The sequence below is a fragment of the Typopeltis vanoorti genome, chromosome 10 (assembly GCF_054136105.1).
Source record: "Typopeltis vanoorti isolate ZY-2024b chromosome 10, IOZ_Tvanoo_1.0, whole genome shotgun sequence".
In the NCBI taxonomy this organism is placed as follows: Eukaryota; Metazoa; Arthropoda; class Arachnida; order Uropygi; family Thelyphonidae; genus Typopeltis; species Typopeltis vanoorti.
The window spans coordinates 104744547-104771125 of record NC_143558.1 but is presented as its reverse complement, the minus strand read 5'-3'; the positions used below and the strand labels follow the sequence as shown (position 1 = coordinate 104771125).

At 35.1% G+C, this 26579-nt stretch overlaps 1 protein-coding gene across 4 annotated transcripts in view; it reads right to left on the bottom strand.

Moving 5' to 3' along the window:
* mv (lysosomal-trafficking regulator mauve) overlaps positions 1–26579 on the bottom strand; it is a 1073830-nt gene that overhangs the window by 232787 nt on the left and 814464 nt on the right. For all 4 annotated transcript variants that reach the window (XM_090399251.1, XM_090399254.1, XM_090399252.1 and 1 more), the window contains 2 exons: positions 22862–23002; positions 11527–11744 (listed from right to left, as the gene is read on the bottom strand). In XM_090399251.1, the coding sequence (XP_090255377.1) occupies positions 11527–11744; positions 22862–23002 (359 nt within the window). The remainder of the gene's footprint in view (positions 1–11526; positions 11745–22861; positions 23003–26579) is intronic.

The window sequence follows — 26579 nt, the reverse complement described above, 5'->3', positions numbered from 1 at the left end:
CTTTCGATTCCTGCATCACGCCATTTCCAGTTTCATTCGTTCTCTCAATTTCATTTCCTTCCGCCACTCTCGCATCACTTTCATCCTTTTTAACATCCGTTATAGTTTTTAAATCACTCATTTTCTTTTTTACTGATTCTTTCTTTCGCCTCTCTTTCACACCATCCTTCTCTTTCGAACGTGCACTCATTTTCCCTGCGACATTCTTGCTACTAACATTTTGTCATCAATTTCATATTTGCATTCATCAATTCCTCGTTCAGGTCACACTTCTCACACACACCCTCCTTGATTATATATGAAAAACACAGTGACAAGCAGGGATAGAGAAGTAATTGTTCCCTTTTATAAAGTTTTAACAAGGCAACTAACACATGCAGATCTGATCACCTGGATTCTCTGGGAATGAAGTGGTGAGAGGATTAAGAGGCAAAACTGAGATTGTGGTGGGTCTATGAATGCTCCTTATGAGAACAGGATGAACTTCTTTCAGCTTGAAAGCTGGAAAAATTTAAAGTAAAAAAAAAGTGGTTTTATATTTGTAGTATAGTGTATAAGAAGTTTCTAATGGGATTCTTAGAAATATTATATAAATGGTAAGGACAAGGTTCAATGAATGCATAAAAGGATTATTTTTAAGAGTAAGAATCAGGATAACTAAACTGGACCTGTACCTCCTATTATAGTTCCTGGAGGGGACCTAAATAGCAGATTAGAAAATTAACCACAGTCACACAGAAATGTTTTGCAAAAACATGGAGGAAAGAGTAAGGCTAATAACAATGGCACATGCCTGATGGATTTCTGCTCAGACTATAAACTAATAATTACATCTGGAATCAATAGAAAAAACTTGCATAAATTTATATTAATAGAACATAAACAAAATAACAAAATAATCAAAAATGCTTTTGATTATATTGCCAATATGGACATTTTCAGATTGGTACAAGACACATGGATGTACAGGAAATATGAAACAGGAAGTGACCTGGATAAAAACTAGCATAACAATGAAAAAGAAAAATTTATACTCAGGTCTGAAAAATAAGCAAACTTGAAAAACTTCCAGGTGTGACCTGTATATTCATTTATAAAAATATTACTGAGAAAAAATAAAGGCTGATAACAAGAACAACTTAGAGAATGGATGGCAAAATCAGGAGAAAACTGTAGACAGAGAGTTTATAGGGATACATGTGGTCAAGTTCTGTGCAAAGAGAAAAGAAATAAGAAATTGAGTTATGTGCATTGCTACTTTGGAGAATTGATTATTTCTCAGTAGTTTGTTACAGCATGTTGTTTTGTTATAACGATTCAGTACAGAGCACATATCATATCCAAGTTACAGGTACACTCAACATAATTAGATATGATTGTAATTCAACTTTCAATCTATGTCATCTGCCAGCAAATGGCATAGGTTGAAGGTTAGATTACAGTTTTTGAATAATAGTTTTCAACAGCTATCTACTTCTCAGCATTTGGTGTTGAATTTTCTTATCATAGTCACTCAATGTACATTAATCAGTAATAGCAAGATTTCTTTTTCCTGGAAAATGTTACTTCACAATTTTGGACCAGTAATTTGAAGAGCAAGTCAAGTCTGTTTTGTAAAACTTTGGCTTTGATATGTGTATGTCTGTGTTTAGATTAAAAATCTGCAAGGTGTTAGACATAATTCATTTCCTGATTTCTTCTTTCCCAAATTACATTGGAAGTCAGTAAATGCTTTCTATCAGTTCCTCAGTCTTGCTATTGCTCTTTGTTCAGCAAAACCTTTCTTCTCAAATTCTATTAAAGCCAATCTCCTCCATGTAATTTCAGGATACACAAGCTTTCTACAGATTTCTGATGAACTTTGCTTTGTGTATGTCCAATCTACCTGAACTGTTTGTTCTCTGATTTCCAGGGTATTAAAATTTTGATGATTTGTTCTTTGTCAGCATCTTCATGCTTAATAATTTAAGCCAGCATATTGCAATTCATATAAGAGAACTGATTTAACACAGGCTTTGTATCAAATTTTAATTTTCCCCGATCTACTAAATTTAGCATACGCATATTGTCCCTTTTAAATCCTTATATCGTCATCATCAAGTGTTGTTTCTTCCATCTGTAGTTAAAACACTAATGAGATATATAAAATTTGAAATGATTTAAATTTTTTTTATTCAAATTTTCATCTCATTAAATTTAATTATTTACATTTATTATCAGTTCTTTCTTTTTTATTATCATAATCAAACCTCCATGGAGTCAAAAGAGTCACTCGGGAGGCCTCACAGACATACGCACTCATAGCTCATCATACCATGCCTTACACACACACATACACTGTCTCTAATTGCCACTCACACAGACAATGTATCCCAATCGCCTGCCACTCTCCATGCAAAAGCCTATTTCTCATCCTCTTCTTATACAGCTTCAGTGATAGCCTCTTGTTCTCCCCTTGTCTTGCTTTATTCTATGAATAACTGGTAATTAACTTAAGGAATTTATAATGCATAAAACGGATATTAATTAAAGGAAATTTTAATGAATACCTTCAACATTTCAGCAACGTCACGTTGCCATCTTCAGGAACATACAAATATGGTATGTGCACGCAGGCACTAACAAAAGCAAATGAAAAAGAAGGCAAGAAACTAATATTGTTCCTAAAGTCCTAATGGTGCCCCCTAATGGGCTAATTGGGTTGTCTTGGCTGTTGGGCTGAAGTTCTCATTATGTAAGTCTCCCAAATTTGGGGTAGTCTCATGCTCCCAAATTTGTTGAGGTTTGGAACATTTTTTAGAGCTGCTGATGATTCCATGAATAATCTTTCATACTTGAACTTGCTGCGGTGTATTATTTTAGTTTTCTTCCAATGAATTCTATGGCGGGTATCTATGGATTGCACATATCATATTTGTATGTTCCTGAAGATGGCAAGTGATGTTGCCAAAATATTGAAGGTATTCATTAAAGTTTCCTTTAATTAATATCTGTTTCATGCGTTGTAAATTCCTTAAGTTAATTACCAATTATGTATGACCAACGTATAAGCCTTGCTACAAGTATTCTATGAAATATGTCGTACACATTAATAACCCCTTACCAACATCTATGTCTTGATCATATATGCAGTTCATAGGTGTATTTTATCCTTGTGAATGTGACCATCATGCAGAGTTTGAGTGCAGTGATGAGAAGGAAGAAAGAGTGAGTAGGAGGCATATCAGGAAATCACTGTATGTAAATAAGGCTGTCCAACCCGAAGAAAATTCACTATTTTGAGGGAACATGCCAGGGAGTTGACATACTTGTTTAATACGATTTTACAAAGGATCAATTTCCAAAGGAGTAGAAGGGAGGCAAAACTGAACTACTTATAAAGTAGGTGACAAGACTCAAGCTTCATATTATAGGCCAACCTGTATATGTCAGGTATTGTGGTTAAAGTGCTGGAGAGGATCATAAGAACTTCACAACAATGGTAATCTCTTTGGGCAGCATGATTTGCTAAAAGAAGGTCATATTTTAGTAATCTGCTTACTTATTACAAAGCTACAGATGCATTGGATAAGGAAGAAGGATACACAATAGTATACTTAGATATTACAAAGACTTTTGATAGATTGCCACATGATATGTTGATATTACATTAGAATGAATCGGGCTGCATATCAGCAAGTTGTGTAAGGGGGGGGGGTGCCCAGTATCTCAAAAGAGGGAAGTCATTAGCAGTGCCTTAAGGGCCTGTTTTAGGGCCACTGCTGTTTAACCTGTATGCTAATGGCACTGGAGAAGGTTTGAATGGGGATTTTCAGCTGTATGCAGATGAAGCAAAGTTGGAAAGAACCATGAGGAATACAGCAGATGATGTGGCTTTATATGAGAACTTGAATAGACTGAGTGAATGGACAAGGAATTGAGGTTAACAGTTCAATGCTGAAAAGTATAAGGTTCTAAAATTTGGAAAACAAAGATGGAAGGTAGAGTATACAATTAGCAGGGATAAACTGGTGGAGGAAGTAAGAGATCTAAAATTGTGAGGAGATCACAACAAATTCTGGCAATGATGCAGAGGACATTGATTTGTAAAAGTAAGGAGATTCTGGTACCACTGTATAAATCCTAGATTAGACAACATATGGACTACTGTGTACAGATTTGGTTACCTGGTTTTCAAAAGGATGAAGGGTTATTGAAAAGGAGGTTCCAGAGGCATTTGGCTATACAACTTCCTGGGATAGCTATGGCGATTTCTGTTCTCTGGAATGTTGAGCATGAAGAAAGGTTGAGAAAATGCAATTTGCTCAAGTGGATAAAGAGGGGGGGGGGGTGAGAAACAGGTATTTTGCATGAAGTGATTGAAATGTATTAGAGTGTGGTGACTGCAGAGAATGTGAATCTATTTAAGGCAAGATATGATGAGTTGTGCATGTGACAAAGAACCTCCCACTGAATCTTTGACTCCATGGAAGCCTTGAATATAAAAAAAAAAATAAAAACGAAAAACAAAAATCCCTCTCTGATCAGACAGCCAATCTCCAATCCAGCACGCTAATCCATTATCCACACTATCTGTTCCAATTTAATCACCACACTGTCATGTGGCAACTGTTGAAAGTTTATTCACTTAGTTATAAATTAAATTTAAGATGCCAAGAAATTATATTTTTGTTTAATCCTTTAAACAGACAAACAAAGTTTGTGCATGAAGTATCTTCATAACTAATGACCTCAGATTAATTGCCTTAATATCCCATAATGCAAAGCACAAATCCTTTCAAATGTGTAACATGCTATGCATTATGGGAATAGCCACTATCCAGACTGGTTTTAACCCTTATTGAGGTATGTTAAAGTGTAGGGATACCACTCCAAAATATTTGTGCGATCCCTCAGATCACCCAAATAAGTGACCTAAAGAATCACTTAACTCATTACTTAGCAGTAGTTCTACTCAGCAACAAGCTCACCCTGCCACTAAGCAGAATCTTCAGTGGTGGTTCATCTGACCACCGCACAGAGCCATTCATATACCAGGGAAAAAGCATCGACCAAGGGGGTTGTGAGACCACTTGCAGATTTTCCACATTCATGATAAAAACTGCATCGGTGAGAGGCAGACTCAGAAGAGATACCAAGGTTGATGTAATGCAAAAATCATATATTTCTCATATACAAGTAGTGAAACGGTGTAACACCTTATTATTAAAATACTCTGGAGTAGAGCAAGTTATCGAAAGTTTTTTCACTTGCATGTAAATTACATTAAAGATATCAAGAAAATAATCTTTTATCCAAGTATAACATATGACTTCTACATTACTTCAACCATGGTATCTTTTCTGGCTCCAAGTAATGAGACCTCAATAAAGGTCGAATTTGGTCTGAGTAGGTGGCCCTTCCCAAAATGTATAACGTTATATACACTGAAAAGATGTGTGCTTTGCATTATGGGATACTAAGACAATTAATAAGAAGTCATTAGTATCTATATACAAATAGCCTAGTCATGAAGATACACACAAACTTTATTTGCTTACACTTTGAATAAAAGATTAAACAAGAATATGATTTCTTGTAATTTTTAATTTAAGTCATGTGGCAATCTATCAAAGTTTATTTGTATTTATTTTCAAACTGACTTCTTACGAATTTTTACTGCAATGTGTTTGGTTTGTTTAGAATCTGTATGTCTGTGAGCAATTAGACACACTTTGCATAATCTAGCTCAATCAGAGTTTTATTTAGTTTTCATAATATTTTTCTGGTATGTGTCGTTTTGGTCTGTTCTAAAATATGATCTAGCACTGTACAAATAATCAATAAGTTACCAGATATCATTGTCATGCTTCAAATACATTTTGAAAAAGGTAGTGACAAATATTCATCCAGGAGAAGAATATTTATTGGATGATAGGAGCAAACACTGATAAATATGAGTAAATTAAATATTTATTACAGAACTACTGAAATCATTATACACTACAATCTTTCATTCTATCCTTTTATATTTTTTATCTATGTATGTAGTTTGTAAACTATACAACTTTAATTATATAATATTAAATGTAACTGTATGTGTGCATTTTTTGCAATAAATATGCTCATCATTTCTAATTTTTTTAAACTGCTCAAAAAATTAACACTAGATATAAATAACCTTACTTAACTAGTACTGAGAGAGGTTGATAATAATTTTGTCTTATGAAAAGGAGTTGTGGATAAAAGTAGTTTAATAACCTGTGCTCTAGAGAATGAGGAAAAAAAGAAAAGCGTGGGATGAATGATAAAATTATGGATGTAATTTTAAAAAAAAAACAGAAAAAGAAGAGTAAAGTAAATATATATAAGTAAATACAGGAAATTAAATAAAGAAATAACTCAGAAATGTAAGGAAGCAAAGGAAATATTGTTAAATGGAAAGTGTATAGAAATTGAAGACCTAGACAGCACTTTGATTATACAAAATACAGCATGATAAAAGCACTTACAGGAAAGAAGGGGAAAAAAAGCAACTCAAATGTATAAAACAATGAAAAAGGGGATGTACAGTTTGAAGGGTTGTCAGATAGTATTATTATTAAGAAGACCCAGGCCGTTAGGGACTCGTCGAAGGAAGGCACATATCACTCACCCAGTTGTCATGCCTGTTCTTTAATTCATTTATACCACCTGTACTCAAAATTTCCACAGACAATTTATTAAAATCACACAGCACTCTATGAGAGAAAAATCTCTCTCTCATCTGCTTCTTCACTGCATTCATTCCAAACTTCTGTTGATACTATCTCTTTTTGTCCCCCATCCATAAAATGAAAAATTCCATCTACTGGTATCCTGTATGACCCTTGCAGAAGTTCTTAAATTCTCAATCATATCATCCTCCTCCTCCTGTATGCTAGTGTTTACAGTCCACAAATTTTCAACTGGTCTTCATAACCTGTTGTTACACCCTGATAACTTAAGAATGTGAAAATTTCAGTTATCATGATGTAACAAGAGAAGAAATAAAAATCCTGTATAGATAACTAAGTAAGCAAGCTTGTTCCTAAACAAATATCATTAAGAGCCTTTGAAAGTAATGAATACAAAAAATAAAAGGAAAGAAAAACATGCTTGCATCCAAGTAAAAATATAGCTGAAATTGTTTGTTGAATAAAAAAAAAAAAAGAAAAAAAAAAGGGAATTTTATGACAGTTGTGATATGATAAAATAAGGTTAAATAAAGCAAAGAAGATTATTCATAGGATTTTGTATGTGAGAGGCTAGTTTTTACACTTGAAATAAGAGATTAAAGATTCGAGTTAATTCTTAGAAAATTTTGGAAAGGGGATTAATTTAGTATAGATGACATAGAGGTTAGCTTAAACAAAAACCAAAGCTCAAGGTCATAATTCCTGATTTGAGACTTCGTCAAGTGTCAATTGCATGCACATGGACCGCATAATGTTTTGGCAGAAAAACACCACTCTAACTGGTCATTGAAATCAACTCCAGTAAGGGGGGAGAAAAGAAATTGAAGAAGGTGCCGGTAGGGGTCATCGTATAAAAGGGTTAGGACCCCCCCCCCCCCAAGGCTTTTTTCCTCAGAGAGTTTTTCTTCACGAGTCTTCGTATAGGTCTCATGCGGTTTTCCTGAGTGACGGGTTAGGAGTTTTCTCTGTCCAACACAATAAGGAAACAAAGTGTGCGGGATTTCAATTCCATGTTCCTATTGCAAGAAATAAGAGATGCCGTTTATTTAAAAGGAGAGAAGATAATGTCAGTGTGTTTCATCGTCCAGTGATCATAACGAGAGAAAGAAAATTCTATAAAGGAGTCAGTGCCCACGTGATGAATTTCACAGCCATAGAATAAATGATCCTATGTATGTCCTTGATTGAAGAATGTAAAGAAAAGATTGTGAAAGCCCATCTTAGTGCCAAAAGAACTTAGGAATGATAAGTTATAGAAGAGCTCGTCCTAGGAAGGTAAAATATCAGTAAAAGGTAGAGACCAGTGTAGAAGACCCAAGTCAAACGGTACTGTAAAATCTTGTGTCAATTCAAATCATATGCAACTCTAGTCATTGTTCAATTACTGAACAGTTGAAAGGATAAATGAGAATTATACTAGGACTTTAGTTTATGTCAAACTAGAATAAAAATGAGCTTGTTATTATTAATTAATATGTAATTCATGTGCCTAGAGATTTATGCATGTACATTGTATTTTAATTAAGAGAGTTTTTAAAGGTCAAAAGTGTGTATTAGCTCAGTGAAAGGATAAATTTAATCCATATTGTCTTAGTGAGAAAATCAGAGTAAATGATTATATATGTCCTAGAAAATACAGAATTATAGCGTGATCAAACCAGTAAGGGGTTAGACAAAGGATCAACTAGTTCTAGAATTATACATGTTTATATGTATAGAATCTGTTATGGCGATATGATCACAATTCTCATGTAGGATCTTAACCTAATAATTGTGTTTAGCTAGTGAAAATTTGTATTATATATTCTTAGTATTGAAGTGAGTTTTATTTGATAAAGAATGAATTGTACCATGTTTAAGAGTTCAATAAACTTTTGTTCATTGAAAATACAGTTGTCTGAGATTGCCGCTCAATGCACCACTTGTAACAATGTACGAAGCTAATCACACGGATGGGGGATTTGTAAGTTACGAGATAAAGGTCACGACTGCATATTAGTTTCACACTCAGACATATTTTGGTAATTGCTCCTTGTTTTTGAATTTTATATCTTAAACTAAATGTCCTGAAAGGTGCAGTATAAAATAAATATTTAGGGAAACTAAGGGAAGAAGAAGCTTGAATATTTGTATTTGGGTGATATCTCGTATATAAATAAGATTTGGACAAAGACAAGTAGAGTTTCACATGTAAGGATAGTTGAAAGCCTAATAATCGTAAATTGGGACACAACACTGTATTACACAATCCATATATCATCATAGAAGCACTTGGTTTCTATGATGATGCTAACACTATGTCAGCATCATCACAAAAACCAAGAGACTAGATTTGCATGCAGTAGTATAAGCAAGGTCATTTCAGCATTCCAATTATCCTCTCAGTTGTATTTGTAATCTTTGCTATATGACCCTTGAACATCAATTTCCTATGTACTATCCCTAGCTTGATCACTTTCTTCTAGCATAATCTCACTGGATATCTTGTCATACCAAAGTGCATAATTTAGATGTACTAACACTGAACTGACATCCATTTTCATATGCTTGCAATTCAGCCTATGAAAATCACTATGCAAGTACTGCAGATCAGCAATGAACATAATTTGTTCATTCCTGATTACTCTGCCTATCTTTGCATTAATTACACTGGCCAACAAAAAAATTTTTTTTTCCTGCTGATTATGATCTGACACTTGTTTTTTACTAATTTGGGTGCACTGATTTCAAATATCAGACCATTTTTCTCTATCACGTCAGGTTTTTCCTCTGTGGCATTTTCTTTTTGCTAATTTGTAAGTTTTTGATAGTTTTAAGGAGGCAGTACTATTTAGAGGATCAAAAAAATCGATTTTTTAATATTATTTTCTGAAAGTATGTACTTTTAAAAATCTGTTCCTAACTTTTTATCAAGAAATTTGAAAAATTCCCGAAGATATAGCCTATTATTCAAAGTGGTGCGCTAATCAGAATCGGAGCGCTCACCGCTCTCGCTTGTTAGTAAACGAATAAATGCGTAAGAACCTGCAATGACACGTACTGGCTATAGGTAGATTGATACGGTACAAAGTGCCTTAGACGATAGAAATATAAGATCTGATAATGTTGGAGTCTCGACAAGTAACAGACTGATTTGGAGGAAAATTGTAGATAGGAAGAAAATAGTAATGATGTAAATTTTTCATGTGGTACTATCATATCCTGTATACCCCTTGAGGGGTCATGGCAGGAACTTGATGATGATGATGGTGATGGCAGAGTGTAAAGGCTGAAAATAGCAAGCCGTGTATCATTTTGATAGGATTACACTGCAAGAAATCAATGAAGGTACGGAGATTTTGGGGGAGGGGGAGAGATAATAAACAAGGAGTTGACGTTCAGAGATCATATCATAAAAGTAAGCAAAGTAACTTAAAGGTTCATTCTGATGTAAAGAAACATGATGACAAGCATAAGAAAATTATTAGTCCTCTTTATAAGACTTTGATATGACTACATCTAATCTATGTTGCATAGACTTTCTTGCCTAGGTTTCTTGTAGTGCTTTGATAAGTTTATAGTTATCAAAGATCTGCTGAACTGTGAGAAAGGATTCAGAAATGAGTGATCATAATGACTGGTTTGAGGAGTGCTCCCTATGAAGATAGATTGATGCTATGTGGGTTACAAAGTTTCGCTGACAGAAAAGGAGGGATATGATAGAAATTTGTCAGTTACTAGAGGGGTTTGAATGATTAGAAGCTAAAGAAATTTTTTGATATGTGACTGATCAGGTGACAACAAGGGGTCACCCCCTGGAGGCTGCATAAAAGTGTAGTTAGCAAGAACATGAGGACTAGACATTTTACATTTTACACTGAGTAATGAATCAGTCAAATGGGTTGCTAGATGCAGCCATGAGTGCTCTGACACTAAACACATTTAAGGAGAGATTATGACAGGCAGTGTGGATTTTCCACATGAGCCCATGGATATGACTGAGTAATAATAATAATAATAATAATTCATTGGGCAGTGACTCAGTGTCTTACAGATTTTCAGAAGAAAGCAATCAAATTTGAACTGACATTTATGAATTATCTTTGTCTGCTTCCAGCTTCCAGTGAACACTATATCTAGCATCCACAGCAGTGATGCAACACCAGATTTGTAAGAATCTAAGTATCTGATGTAATCGTTGTGTTCTTTAATTTTGACTTCAGCTGATCAGCCAGTTTGTATAAAAAATAAGACAATATAACAGAAGCAAGACAATTATTGAACACGGCATGTAAAAATAGGGGAGATAATTTGTGCTTGGTCGAATGGCAGAAAAGATAACAGTTTTAAACTAGCCTGAAGGAAGTAGGAAGTATGCAGATTGTATTAGCACAAAAGTTCATGCTATATGTTTCGATTTGCTTACAACAGATATGGAAAATGAACATCTGATTAAAATCTACTTTACAATTCATACTTAACAAAGATCTGTTGAAGTTAACTTAGTTGTTTCATTATTAAATTTGAATCCAGTTTCATTTTAATTAATTTTGTATCCATGTAATTTGAATCCATCTCAATTTGAATTCATTTGCATTTTTGGGAGCAGCTTTATCATTTCTTAGTGCACTCTTGGAATGTGGTCTTGAATAAATTTCTGATTCATCAACAATACACAACAAACTGCAGGTATAAGTTTACTATCAAGACCTCTCCACTTCCACAATATCCCTACCAATATATAATAGCAATGACTTTTTCCCCTTTTTTAAATTTCAGGCAAAACTCATGAGAAACAGCTTCTGAGAGAAATGCAGATATATTATTAATAATGAAATAAATATGAACTTACAGCAGGATGAAATACATTTAAAGCTTCAACAGCAGCCTTTCCAGTTTGCTTGTAGCCAAATATTAAATCAATCCAGTTATGAAGGTTACTAGTAGCAAATTTAGATTCCAAAGCCTGTCTGTGAATCAACACAAATAGACGAGGATCACCACGGCACCAAGGGGGCAATTCAACATCATTTACTTTAATGCCTGTTTGACGAACTCCAAAGTTAAAACCTAAAAGTAAATACATAGTTATGGTATTTAAATGTTCTTTAAACATATTATTAAAAAAAAAAAATTGAAATGGCAGGTAAAAAAATATATCTTTCAATCCATAAATAGTGATATGCAACTGTTTGCAGATGATGCAAAATTGTGAAGAGCAATGCAGAGTCAAGCAGATGTTATGGCCTTACAGGATTACTTGAATAGATTGCATAAATGGGCAGATAAGTGGAACTGTCAATTCAATGTTGCAAAGAGTAAGGTTTTGAGATTTGGTAAGCAATGATGGAATGCAAAGTATACACTTGGGGGGGGGGAACTTTAAAGGAAGTAGCGGAGGTAAGAGATCTAGGAGTGATGCTGGACAAGGACCTGAAATTCAGGGGCCACAAGTGGAGTAGTGAAGATGTCACATCAGATAATGGCAATGATGCAGAGGACCTTGAAATGCAGAAACAGAGAGTTTATGATGCCATTGTATAAGGCCTCATAAGGATTATTGTGCAAAGATTTGGTTGCTGGGTTTTCATGGTGATGAGGATATGTTCGAAAAGGTCCAGAGAAGATTCACATAGTCAGTGGTCTTTGGAATATGGAGTGAGAGGAGAGATTGAGAGAATGTAAGTTGCAAAGCCTCGTGAATAGGAGTAAGGGGGGGGGGGACATGATTGAGACATATAACCTAGTCAGGGGTTATTATCAGGTTGACATGGAAGAGATTTTTCATAGAATGGAAAAGGGAGGTAGAACAAGAGGCCATCCCTGGAAACTGTATAAGGAGGGTGTGAGCAGGGGAGTGAAGAGCAGGTTCTTTACATAGAGAGTGGTTGGTGAGTAGAATGCATTGCCTGAGTGTGTTGTGAATGTAGACACATTGAATCAGTATAAAGCATGGTTCGAGGAGCATTATGTGCAATAGCGTGTACCTCCCGTGATGAGTCTCTGACTCTATGCAGGTCTTAGCTGTTAATAATAATAATAATACCATTCCATAATAAACAGATAATAAAACACTCATGAAATATTCATGGTGTCCTGCAATGAGGAAATAAGAATATAAAATTGGCTATTGTGTACATGAAGCAGATTGAATAATGAAAAAGAAATAAACAAAATAAAAGAGTGAAGAAATATGTACATTTGATTCAGGGAATTAAATTACACAACAAGCAGATTTGATATGCCTACTGCGATGAAATAGAGAAAATATAAAATATACATATAATTATAAAATAAATCCAATAAACAGCAAAATAAATATAATTTAGGTTCCATTTTCTGTTTACTTTCTTAAATCTGCTAAACTACTTCCATTACAACTTCAAGATGTAATTTCACCCTCTAAGCTCTTTTCAAGAATAAATAATGAAAAATTATTATAGTCTGAAATACAGAAGTAATTATAAGTTGTCATGCTGCTGCATATCTGAAAGAACTTTATTCCATTAAAATGAAAAGCAAAATGAAACATCTGGAAGAGGATATTAAACATCTAAAGAAGAGACTGGCTGATGAGAATGGGAGAGGAAGTTAGCATTACAAAGAAAGAGTCAAAGGCTAGTCATATATCATTCTATGGGGGATTTCATCATTACAGGTGCAATGACTAATAAAGTGCACAAAATATGCTTTCCTGGTGGAACAATGAAACAAATAATCTGATATGTCACAGAAAAGGAAACACCAGCCATCAAAATTAGTGGTAGTCGTGGGCACAAATGATTTAGTTGGGGGAAAAAAGAATGTTGATAGAGAATTGAAGCAGTTGTTGCAGCAGGCAAAGAATAATAGTGTTGTTGAAAAAGTTATGGTGTTGCCCAGATATGACAATAGTGAATGGAGAAGGAGAGCAGAGATAATGAATAGTAAGATTGCTGAGTTGTGTGAGGCAAAGGGGATTCAATTTGTAAATCTGTAGAGTGAATTTGAAGAAAAGTTGGAATGGTTTAAAGTTGATGGATTGCATTTGAATGGGTTTGGTGCTGGGCATTGAGATAAGCTGTTGTTTTATGAAAAGGCACAGAGTCAAGAAGTTAATGTAGTAAACGACCAGTCTACTTGTGAAGCAGGATAGCACAGCCAAACGGATTGTACAACAGGAGGAAGATGGATACAAGGTTGAAGATGTGGTTGCAGCAGCACAAGGCTATGGAATACATAAAGGTGAAGATAAGACAGGTATGAATGGAAATCAGAGTCAACATCAGGGAAACAGGAGTGGTCAGACTGAAGAGAGAGGTGTGGTATAGCAGCTAGAATAGAGAATGTTTGTGCTGGTAGAATGGCCTGAAAGACACAAGGATTGTGTTTGAGTCAGTATGCCCAAATCTAAATGGTATAATTGAAAGTTGTTTGTATAAGGAGGATGTGATGCAGGAATAGAAATGGAAGGATATATATATATATATATATATATACTCTTCCAGAAGGATAGGAAGATGAAAAGAGGATGGAGGGGCACATGCACAGATTTTGAATCTATGTGGTGTGAAGCTGAAATCAACAGGCTAGTATATATCTGATAGGATGCTATTACAGGTCAGGTATATAGAGAATACTGATTGTGAAATGTTTAGGGAAATTCATTAGGTATATACAAAGAAGGTGAGTCTGATGGGAGACTTTAATTACAGGAATACACAATGAAGAAGGAGACAGTGTACGGAAACAGTGAGAGTGAGTTTATTGAATTTCTGAGAAATAAATATCTTAAGCAGCATGTGACCGAAGCAACTAGAGGCATTAATGCTCTTCAGGTTTTGTGGTAACTTCACAGAATGTAGTTGTTAATGAGGTATTAACAGTGCCAGTGGTTGGTGAGAGTGATTATGAGGTACTTGTATGGGAAGTGGTGAAACAAGAAAAGGTTACTGCCAAAAATGGACATATGTGGAAGTATAAAACAGGAAGCTCTGTAGTCAGCATCAGTGTATTGGGCAGATGAGCTGAGCAGAAAAGATGTTGACAGTGCATGGAAACTCACAAGGCAGTATCTAACAAAAGCAATGTATAACTGCATACCAAGGATTAAGTGGGTAAATAGAGTAGGAGTGAAATGGATGAACAGCGAAATCAAGCAAGCTGTGTTGAAAAAGAAAATGCTATGTAGTAGGTACAAGACAGTTGGTGGTGATCGGATCCACAAAGAGTATAAAGTGCAGGCTAGGAAGGAGACGAGCATGGTAAAGAAAGAAAAGGTGCAGTATGAGAGGAGACTGGCTGGTCAGGCCATGGTTAACTCAAGGGAATTTTTCCACTACATGGCAGCACTTTATTATGCTGGTGTATTAATCCCATATGGGATTATAAAAAGATTAGAAGGCAAGAGGGAAAAAACCAGAGGTCATCCATGGAAGTTATGTAAGAGTATGATGAAGAGGGGGTGTGAGGAGTAGATTTTTTACATGGAGAATTGTCAGTGAATGGAATGCATTAGTAGAATGTGTTGTTAATCCAAGGCATGTTAAGGATTTTAAGATTTGGTATGATAAATATGGTGACAGTTGAATGAACCTCCCATGATGAATCTGTCGACTCCATGGAGGGTGCAATAATAATAATAATACAAAATGCTATCTGTGGCTGTTTGCTATTTTAGTGTCAAAATGGACTTACTTAAAACAATTATATCTGCTGGCAGATCTATTTTTTTTCAAAAAGTTATCTATGACCAAAGATGACAAATAAATGTAATAGTTTAATATTCAGTAACACATTTCTAACCCTAGTTTTTTTTAAGGAAATTATAAAGTAGACTAATATTACTAAAATAAATTTAATTAATACTTCCAACATTTCAGAAAAGTCAAATTGTCATTATTAGGGATCACAATACAATATAATATGTGCATACAGGCACTACACTGAGTAACAGGACTGTAGTCCATGACCTTTTTTCAATGTATCTCTGGAGTGCTGTGTGGTATGATAAATATCGTGACAGTTGAATGAACTTCCCACGATTCCAAGGTTCCATTGTTCACAGTCTGTGAATCATGGAACAACTCGCATAAAAACCATCTGGTTACCTCTGCCTGACTTTTGCTTATGATGGCTTGTCAAGTGAATTCATTTTTTGAATGATACCTTGCAGCCATATCTGAAAATTTTGCTATCGTGAATTGTTTTGTTCTTGCTCCAGACACAAATTGGAAAAACCACCAAAATGCCTGCTTTTATGCCATGGCTCATTTGTATACAACTAAACTAAGTATCACATTTTTACATGATGTGCCTGACTTTCAGATGTTTTTTTTCCTTTTCTCCCTGAGTTATCACAATTTTTCTTTTGTTTCTTAATTTATGGAAAGCAGTGCACTAAGGAAAGTCCTACCTTTCACAAAACCATGATTCCCCCACTGCGGTATCATATTCCTATCCATAATTTCTTGAATTCTACCTTGAACCAACTTTTGAAATACCTTAACCACTACTATTCCTGATATACAGTATATACATACTGATTGGTCAGTAATTTGCTAATTCTGACTTTGAGTCTCCTTTACATAATGCAACTATCTTGCTCTCTTTCCACTCCCTAAGGTTTAAGATGCCATCCAGTCCCACTGCAGTATTTACACTGATATTTGCAATATGCTGAGCACCTCCAGTTCATACTGCAATTCTCACATTGCTTAGATTTTCTCACTTAGATAACACATCCCTGCAAAGTGATCACTTAGTAACTCAACTATTTTTCCTTTGTTTCTGTGACTTTGCTAACATACTTGACATTATTCCCCTGTAGTGTCTTATGCCAAACAACTGCTCCAAGCTGCCTCCTAAGTTTTCCTAATTGCTGCCTTTGTAGTTCCACATATATCCCTTGTTAACTAAAAATTCCACATGTTAAACAACCTCCCAGTACAAGATTGCATAGTTACTTTCTCTAATTGGAGGCAGAGTGACTACCTTGGTTATGAGTACATCTTCTGATGCTATTTCTAGATCCAGCACCCTAAAACCCTGGGACTCTGACTAGTTCATGTAATTATTTCTTAGCACCTGTATAAATTCCATTTTGTCTTGTCATGTGCTCTTTCCTCCCTCCAATCAATGTCTCCATAGTCGAAGTAGTCCTTAAGAATTGCTCAGCTTGCATTCATTGTGCTAATCTGCCAAAGCATGGCATCCACATTTTTGTGACCCCCCCATACCAAAACCAACAATATATTTTATCTTGTTGGTCTCTATCTATCTCACACTAGACAGCTTCAAATGAACAATCTCTCAGTTCAAAAATATTCCTCTGATGGTTGCATTTCTTCAACTATCATCAATAATAACCCTCCTCCCATCATATTTCCTCTATATCCTTCCTGAAAATATAATATCCCTATATCATCTTCTATCAACCATGTCCACTGACACGGGTGATCTTTTTGCCGAGTCAAGCTGACCAATGTCAAATACTCCTCCCCTTTATTTCTGATACTTCTGGCATTTGTATTTAAGCAATTCATACCTACAGTTATTCTTGCAGGATGTAATTATCAACTCGTTCAGAGTTGAAATCTGGGAAACTGCATTAAGTATTGCATGACCATTTCTGTAGTAATACTCATTTGTCTTAGGGTGGTCAAACATAAGCTGGACTACGTTCCCCAACATGTCTATTTTCTCTTATCTCGCTGAACATCAATGGTTTCCCAAACATCTAACTGCCAAACCATTCAAATCACTCCAACAGACATGTACAAGTTTTCTCATTCATCATATTCAATGCATACATCTATAAACTGCACATTATTTCCCCCTACACATCTTCTCATTGACTCATTTGCAATTGTAGCCCTTCTTCTCATTCATTACTATCATACTGTGACAGAAAACTCATAATTTTTACTCTCTCTCTCACTCTTCCTTTTTGCTTCCTTCAGCAAATCTTTCATGTCTTCCCTCAATGCAAATTTCTCACCTTTCTAATTCATCCATACCTGCCAAAACAGTCAAATCTTTTACTTTCCCTCTCTGCATACTAACAGCTTTAGTGACATCTTTTATTTTTGCACCCAGGAAATCTGATTTTGTTACATTTTCATCAAGCACACCTCTTATCATAGTATCTTCATACCATACTCTCTCAATAATCACAGTTTCTCACTACTTCATACCATTACCACTAATTTGTCCTTTCATTCTCTTCCCAGCTTTGCCACATGTAAGTTGCTTCTCACATCAGCAGGATGAGGACTTTTTGTCCTCTTAAGGACTCTACATAAATGTGCTATTTCTCTCTTTTCACTGTAATCTTATCGTTCATACTACCTTTAACCACTTCTTTCATACTCCCATTCTTATTTTGCTCGTTATTACTTACTCCTTCAACTACTTCCTCTACAACACTCTAGATTTTCACATCTTTCATCATGAACAATCATTCTGTCACGTCATTTTCTTTCTTTCATTGTCTCATATTTCTGTTTGTTCACTCATGAAACACTTCTAACAAATTCTCTCACTCTCTCCATACTCACTTTCATACCATAAGCCCTTCACATCTTTGGTAATGAGTACATTGAACAAACACTACACTGCATGAAATTCTTCATATTAAACTCTTGAAAAGGATGCCTTGCCATTGTTGTTGTTTGCATTGGTGTGCCATGTAAAACATTAGTAATATCATGAAACATTTTCTAAAATAAAAACTACTTATCTGTATGCCATCTACTCCTTGTAATGCTCCACAAAATGTTATCAATTTCCCTTCTACTTCCTCTACAAGGATATTCACACAATCACTGTGCTTTCCTTTTTCCTGTCACACCTACCAGTTCGTTACAACTTTCTCAAAACTGCTATGGTCATCTGTCTTTTTATTGCTACTATTCCTTGTGAATTTTTTCTCTCTCTCATCCCCTTTAAGTATGCTAAACAGTTTCATCTCCCTCCCCCCTCTCTCTCTTTCATATGCATGCACACATCATCATTTGCTTTCAGTATTATTATTGTGATTATTGATTGCTTCTCCAAGGACTCATCATGGGAGAGCCTCTTTATTCACTCATATTTCAATACCTACCATATCTCTCCTAGAATATGATCACTGAAGATCCACTCACAGCATTTTGCACTTACCATGTACAAAGAAACACTTGGACTTCACATGTTTCCCAACCACACAAACACTCTCTCTCTCCTTCTTCCAGCTTCCAGGGATGATCCTGCTCCACTAGCCATAAACAACAAAATTTCATTTGTGTTTAAATGTAAGCTTCCCTTGCTGACTTATATATTTTCTTATCTCCTCTTGTCGTTCTATTCTTAAACTAAGAAGAACATTTACTTCCTTGATAACACCTCATATGCACAATTTCACAAGTCATTTATCATTTTTGTTTCCTGTCAATGGAGTTTTCAAATGTCTCCCCACCTCCTTGAAACCAGCTGACCATATCTCATACAAGAGTCCAGAAGTGGTCATATGAAAGTCTTGTAAAGTAGGGGAATAACGCATAAGTGCACTCTTCAACAGGTCATTTATCCAATGCAATAACTCAACCATCTTAGCAATCTCATTAAACTTTAACCACACTGTTAAGGTGGATTAAATCTTATGAAACCAATACCTACTATTGGTCATAATATTTTTGTCTGTGAATTGCATGTGTTCTATTGTCCAATTTGACTGGTTGCTGGGCAAAAAATATAAGTTTTCAGGAGGAAATATCTTGCCACCTTTATATGAGAATGGCTAACTCACCTTCATTTGAAAAGCCTGGATAAAGGTTCTTCATAGCCTAGAAGGGATTCGAACCTAGTTCTTTCCAGCAAAAGTGCTTCATCTACATATATTACCTTCTAGAACAGTGGTTCCCAACCTCTAAGAACCTATGCCCCATTTTTATCACAGCTGTAACAATTTTAACACCAGCTGTAATAAAATAAAATGTTTTTCAATATGAAAAAATAATCATAGGAAACACAATTTTCATATTTGTCTTCTACACTATAAAAAAAAATAAAGAAATACAGGATTACTGTAAAATGTTTTTTAAAACACTGCTACTGAATATTTAATGGGATTTCTATGCTTCATGTGAATGAGCTAATTGAGTGATATCTGCTTCTAAGTTAACAGGAGTCTTAAATTCCTTGCATATTTGCAATCAGTTTTGTTGCTTCTGCAGTAACTTCACTACAGTACTAAACCCCTTCTCTACTAAATATGATGTAGGAAATGCTAAAACTATCACTAATTATATCATACTGTGGGCTCAATGTCATTTCAAAGAACCATTAACTGTTCTTGAAAATGTTTGCTAATATGTTCCACATATGTTTTAAATGGATTAATCACTCACTTTTGAGCTATGCATTCATGAAGATCTTGACATACATTATTATTATTAAGAGAGACCACTGGGAGTCAGGGATTCATCAAGGGGAAGCCATATATTACCTGCACCAGCTGTATATATGTTCTTGAATTCATTCACACTATCTGAACCTACCACCTCCAATGGAAATTTATTCCAATCACACCCTACTCTATGAAAGAAAGATTAAGCTCTCACCCCTTCTTGATGGCATTCATTCTCAACTTCCAAGGATGCCCTTGCAATCTTTCTCCTCGCTCCATAAAATTAAAAATTCCAACTACTGAAATCCTGTATGACCCGTTCAGAAGTTTGTAAGTCTCAATCATATCACCATCTTTCTCCTGTTTGTCAGTGGCTGCATTCCACAAATTCTCATTCTGTTTTCATAATATGATAATCTGTATTCCATAATCTTGATATCATTTTTGACGTACTCTCTCTCTCTCTCTTCCACTGTATCAGAAGCTTGAAGAGAGGGTGCTGTCCACCATGACACCCAGTGAATGACCAGAGAGAGAGAGATAGCTGGCTATCCAATTACAATGGATGGCAGGTAGACCATAGTGCTAATCAACTCTGATATATATATTTCTTTTAATATCGTGAAAACTTATCACGTTTTGCAATCACGTGTGCTATTCTGTAAGTGACAATAAGACACTAGCAATGACTAGAGATAAAAGATATGAGAGTTCTGCGAAAGATTAGGAGAGTGAACAGAATTATAAGGAAGGTTAAACATTGTTAGCTTTCAAGAATGTGTGAGCAGAGCTAATCTCAGGTAGTATGGTCACATAAACAGAATAGGAAAAGAAAGCACTTTGCAAAACAAGTGTTTTTTTTTTTTTTTTTTTTTTTTCCCAAACAGGAGAGGGAAAAAGATCCATAGGGAAATTGGTCTTCTGCTCGATCTCTGAACTGATTTGTTGAGAAATGGCTTAGAAAACTGAAATATGATATCTTCTGACAATATTGGAGTCCTGACACAGATTAATTTGGAGGGAAATTGTCAATAAGAAGTTAGTAATGATGTAAACTTCTCATGTAATGCTATTGTAATATCCTGTATTCTCTCCCCCCCCCCCAAAGAAGAGTACATATTAGGAATTTGATGATGATGATGATTGTTCTTAATGATTCTTCTCTCATTCTCTGAATGTGCCCATACCATTTCAAAGCATGTCCATTCATCCTCTTCATGATGTTTGGCTTCCATCTCTGTTTGAATATATGTACTGCTCAGATAATTTCATATAGGTGGCTCTCATACTTTGTCTGAAGTAATCCATCACCACAACTTCTACTTGTCTCCTTTGGCTGGTAGTGAAGGTCTAACAATCACATCCATACGACATTTATACTCTCTATAATCACCGGACAGAGCATCTTCTTTCTTTTTCTTGAGACTTTATGACTCCATAATCCACTCATCATTCTAACAGCTGCTCATGCATCTCCAATTTAAAATACTATGTCCACGATGGAGCTCAGATACCTTAATGGGTCCTACCTCTAACTCAAGATCTGTTGCACTATAACCTCCAACTACTGGGTATCCAATGATTTTCTCATCTGGTAGTCTACATCCTCCTTGTCCTGTGCAAGGATCACCTGATCCTCAGCAAAAAAAGAAGGGAATGTAAGGCTTGTTCTCCTATGGGTACACCCAGCCCATGGCATTGCCTATTCCAATCTTCTAAGTAGATCTTTAATGTCAGTGACATACAACATCCCTGCTTGAGCCACTTAATAGTATTAAATTTCGCTCTCACAATTCTTAACTATATTCAAAAGAGAGCTAATCGCTTTGCATATGACACCTCTCAATGATTTCCCACAGAAGCTTTGTGGCTGCATGTCTTTTCTCTAAGTAGTTCACAGAAATACTCCACTGAAATAGCCACAACCATTCCTCCACTTTTCTGTAATCTTGTAAGAACAGAAGCAGCTATTGGTCAACAACCATATACAGTTCAACTCTAAACTTATCGAAACTTCTCATTCTTCTACATTCCATAAACCCACGTTCTTTAGAATGGCCTTCCTCAATGATTACAATCCTCAGCTCTTCAAGAAGCATACCAACAAATTCCTTTCTTCTCTCTATATCCACTAGCTCACATACATCACTGTGTGTGTGTGAACTCCCGTCTGTGTATGTGTGTATGTGGGAGCTGATATATATAAATATATATATAAAACCATCAGCTTTCAAGAAATATATCAATAGATTCCTCCTCCTTCTTCCTTAGTCTCTTGCCTACACAATGAAAGGACCATGACATTAAAAAAACACTCAACCTATGTTGTGCATTAAGACATGAAATAACACTGAGTTTTAAGATAAGCAAATTTGAAAAAGAGGGCTTTGCACACATATCTGGAATATAATTAAACAACATCACACAAAAATTTGATAAAATGGTATACAAATACTATAACAGCAGAAGGGGATAAAAACAATACATTTCACTGCAGAGACATAACAGCTTTTCAAGAGGATTAGAACAGGCTGAAAAAACAGGCATTAATGCAGTACCTGAAAACAGATGGCAAGGGTGTATAATGCATGATTTTAAATTTGGTATGATCAATTTCATGCCACAAAAATCCCTCAAAGATCTTAATTTCATAGAAGGCTTGTGATAATAATAATAATAATAGTAAATATGAAACAAAAACAATACTATGCTTTATCTTATTTACTTAAAATTGTATGTTATTCTATTTCAATTCAGTATAAGTGCTATTTGAATACCTTTAAGTTCTGAATAATCTTTAAATGAAGAAGTATTTTCCTACCTTCTGAATTAATCAAAAATTCAGGCAAATAAAAAAATTCAGGTATAAGCTCTTTAACATCACTTGTCGATTCTCCACTTGATAAACACCAAGATGTCAGCATTGAGTGAAAGGTGCGATCAGGAATATCAAAATTGTTATCTGAGGGAATAATAGCAATAAATAACACTAACTGATGTGAAATAAAACAATTATCAAATGTTATTCAATGCTTGTAAATCTGAGGACAGAGAGTAACTTGATAATAACTACTAGACTGTAGAAAACTTCCTTTAAGAGTACATTGAAAGTTTGTCATAACAAACTAATATACATTGAAATAATACATTGAAACTGAGGAATTTTTCTGTCTTACAAAGAATTTTAAAAGGAGTTATTCATAATATCAGTTACATGTTATCCTGTTCTATATGTAATCTCTTTTCTGATGCAGAACTCCACATGGTCACTACAGACATGATAACATATGTTAAACTATAAAAATAACTGTATATTAATTCAATACTTTTGTAGTTCACAAAGTGAATGATGATGTAGATGTTGAAAGATGAACTTCCTCTGTGGGCATAATTAAAAAAAGTTTTTGAAAAAATTAATTACTTTTTCTTCTTCTTTTATATGTGCAGTAGCTTATAAATACACATTACTAATATTATCACATATTATTCACACAATACCTACTGTATCTCTCCTTAAACTCATTCGCTGACAAAGCACTACCCATTTCACTCAATTACGATTTCCAAGTAAAAAAACCTTGCTAAAAACATTCATTCAACATTAATTAGATCCCACATAATTTTAAAACCGAATAAGAAACTCAAAGATTGGAATCAGAGAATTTCATGCCGAACATAGTATAGTATAAAACACTATAAAAGTATTGGCGAATACTAGCATGAGCTAAATGCAAGTAGTCCTAGAATGTAGTACAAACACGGGCAACTCGTTGCAAAGGTGGGGAAAGTTCTGATTGCTATTCTTGGTATTTTCCATAATGTAAAAACACATTTCCTAGGAAATGTATGCTGTTATTACATTATGGTGGGAGGTCACTACCCAGACCGGTTTGAGCCTTTATGAATAAGTAAAGCCGTCTCTAAAAATTCGGACGATCCCTAGCACTCAATTGTGGCGAAAGACCGTCCATCTCAGCATTGGCTCCACTCAGTGATGGCCTTCCACCCACCACCACCACCACCGAGCAGAACTGCTCATATTCCGAAGAAAAGCATTCACCGACAAAGCCCCCTCACTGGGCCGTGCCGGACACTTTCCCCGGAGACTCAAATTGCTCCCTTAAGGCAAAAAAAACCTTAAGAGAGCGAACTCATAATAGCCCACCACCGGTTTCAGCCTTTTTTGAGACTTCATCAGTGAGTAGCTAGACCAAATTAATACCAAAGGGTATAGCAAAAAGAACTTATATACTCTGCTATACGAATTGTCCAAAAGGTGCACCTATTAAGTCACTTAAATATAAAGAGCCAACAGGCTTCATTTTGGCGATATAAACATTAATTAGATTAAGGGGAATTAGATCCCACATCGTTTTAAAACCGAATAAGAAACTCAAAGATTGGAATCAGAGAGTTTCATGCCGAATATAGTATAGTATAAAAAACTATAAAAGTATCGGCGAATACTAGCGTGAGCTAAATGCAAGTAGTCCTAGAACATAGTACAAACACTAGATTTCCATAATAATTCCTTTCCATAACGTTTTTACATTATGGAAAATACCAAGAATAGCGATCAGAACTTTCCCCACCTTTGCAACGAGTTGCCCATGTTTGTAGTTTTGTAGTTTGAGTTTCTTGTTCGGTTTTAAAACGATGTGGGATCTAATTCCCCTTAATCTAATTAATGTTTATATCACCGAAATGAAGCCTGTTGGCTCTTTATATTTAAGTAACTTAATGGGTGCACCTTTTGGATAACTCGTATAGCAGAGTATATAAGTTCTTTTTGCTATACCCTTTGGTATTAATTTGGTCTAGCTACTCACTGATGAAGCCTCAATAAAGGCTGAAACTGGTCTGGGTAGTGACCTCCCACCATAATGTAATAACAGCATACATTTCCTAGGAAATGTTTTTTTACAATATGGAAAATACCAAGAATAGCGACCAGAACTTTCCCCACCTTTGCAACGAGTTGCCAGTGTTTGTACTACATTCTAGGACTACTTGCATTTACCTCACGCTAGTATTCGCCGATACTTTTATAGTTTTTTATACTATACTATATTCGGCATGAAACTCTCTGATTCCAATCTTTGAGTTTCTTATTCGGTTTTAAAATGATGTGGGATCCAATTCCCCTTAATCTAATTAATGTTTATATCGCCGAAATGAAGCCTGTTGGCTCTTTATATTTAAGTAAATTCATTCAACAACTTCTAGGAAATGACCTAATTCCCCTTCCTCTCATAGTGAAAAATTTTTCTGCATCACTCCTATAAGACTGCTTTAGTAACTCAGACTTTGTATCATATTTGCTCTTATCTTCCAATCAACCAAATTTTATAATCGACAAACTTTCAATGTATTCTTAAAGGGAGCTTTCCATAGTCTAGTAATTATTATCAATGACTTATATAAAGAGAAAAAATGTTAATAAAAATAAATAAAAAATAGAATTCACTCATGTTAAGAATAACATATGATCGAATGAATGCAACATTTTTGATCAAGTTTCTTGATCATCATTAATGCTTAAAAACAAAACAGTTAAAGAGATTTTAAAACTAGAATGACAAAAACAGGTAAGCATGGTTTAGGATATAGGATGAAGAACAACCATTAGAATCCAAAGAAGAACTGAAATTACTGTTTGATGAAAAAGTTACTTACCACAATGGTGGTGTTGGTGTGGGGGGGGGGGGGTGCAAGTAACTCCCGAACTAAAATTTGGAAAGTTTAGGCAGTCAATAAATGTTGTCAATGAATAAGACATTCACAGCTTTTTTTGTGTAATCTATGTAAAAGAAAAAAACAGCTCTAATATACACCTTCGAGCCTCCATAACTCAGTTGGTTTAGATGAGTCCTTTGGTTGGAAAGATCTGGGTTTAAATCTCATCTATAATCTGAGGAGCTTTTAACTGGCATTTGCAATCAAATGGTAAGTTAGCCAGTCTCATATGGAGGTGTAGTTTATTTTTTTTCTGACAGAAACTCAGGTTTTTCATTTCTCAAAACAGGCAAACTGGCCCTGTGAACACACATATCTATAGACATAGGATACTAACTGTGAGATAGAAGAGATTAGAGTCTCACCATCTTATCTTTCTACTGCACATTATGGATCTCAGGTAGAGATCCGTAAAATACAACTTCCTGGATGGAGATAACACTTGACAGGGCATACACTTTAGTTTTTTTTCAATGAACCCTATATCTGGTAGAAAATGAATGACTGCAAGACCTAATTTAGTAGACTTATGGAGTTTAACATAATATTTGTGTTCTTCCAAATGTACTTATGCAGATTTACCTATCTGCCTATAACAAAGGACTATGGGATCAAGGAATCCTGTAAACACCTGGGAAAGAGAAGGAGAATAATCCTCTGAGGAGCACAGACATGAAGATAATCCATGAAGCAGATGGAAGGAGACAAAGATTTAATTCATGTAGATATCTACTGAGCTTTTCAGACAAGTCTTCAACATTTGAATTTGAGACTCCAGATGTGCCTTCTTGAAGAGAACAAAG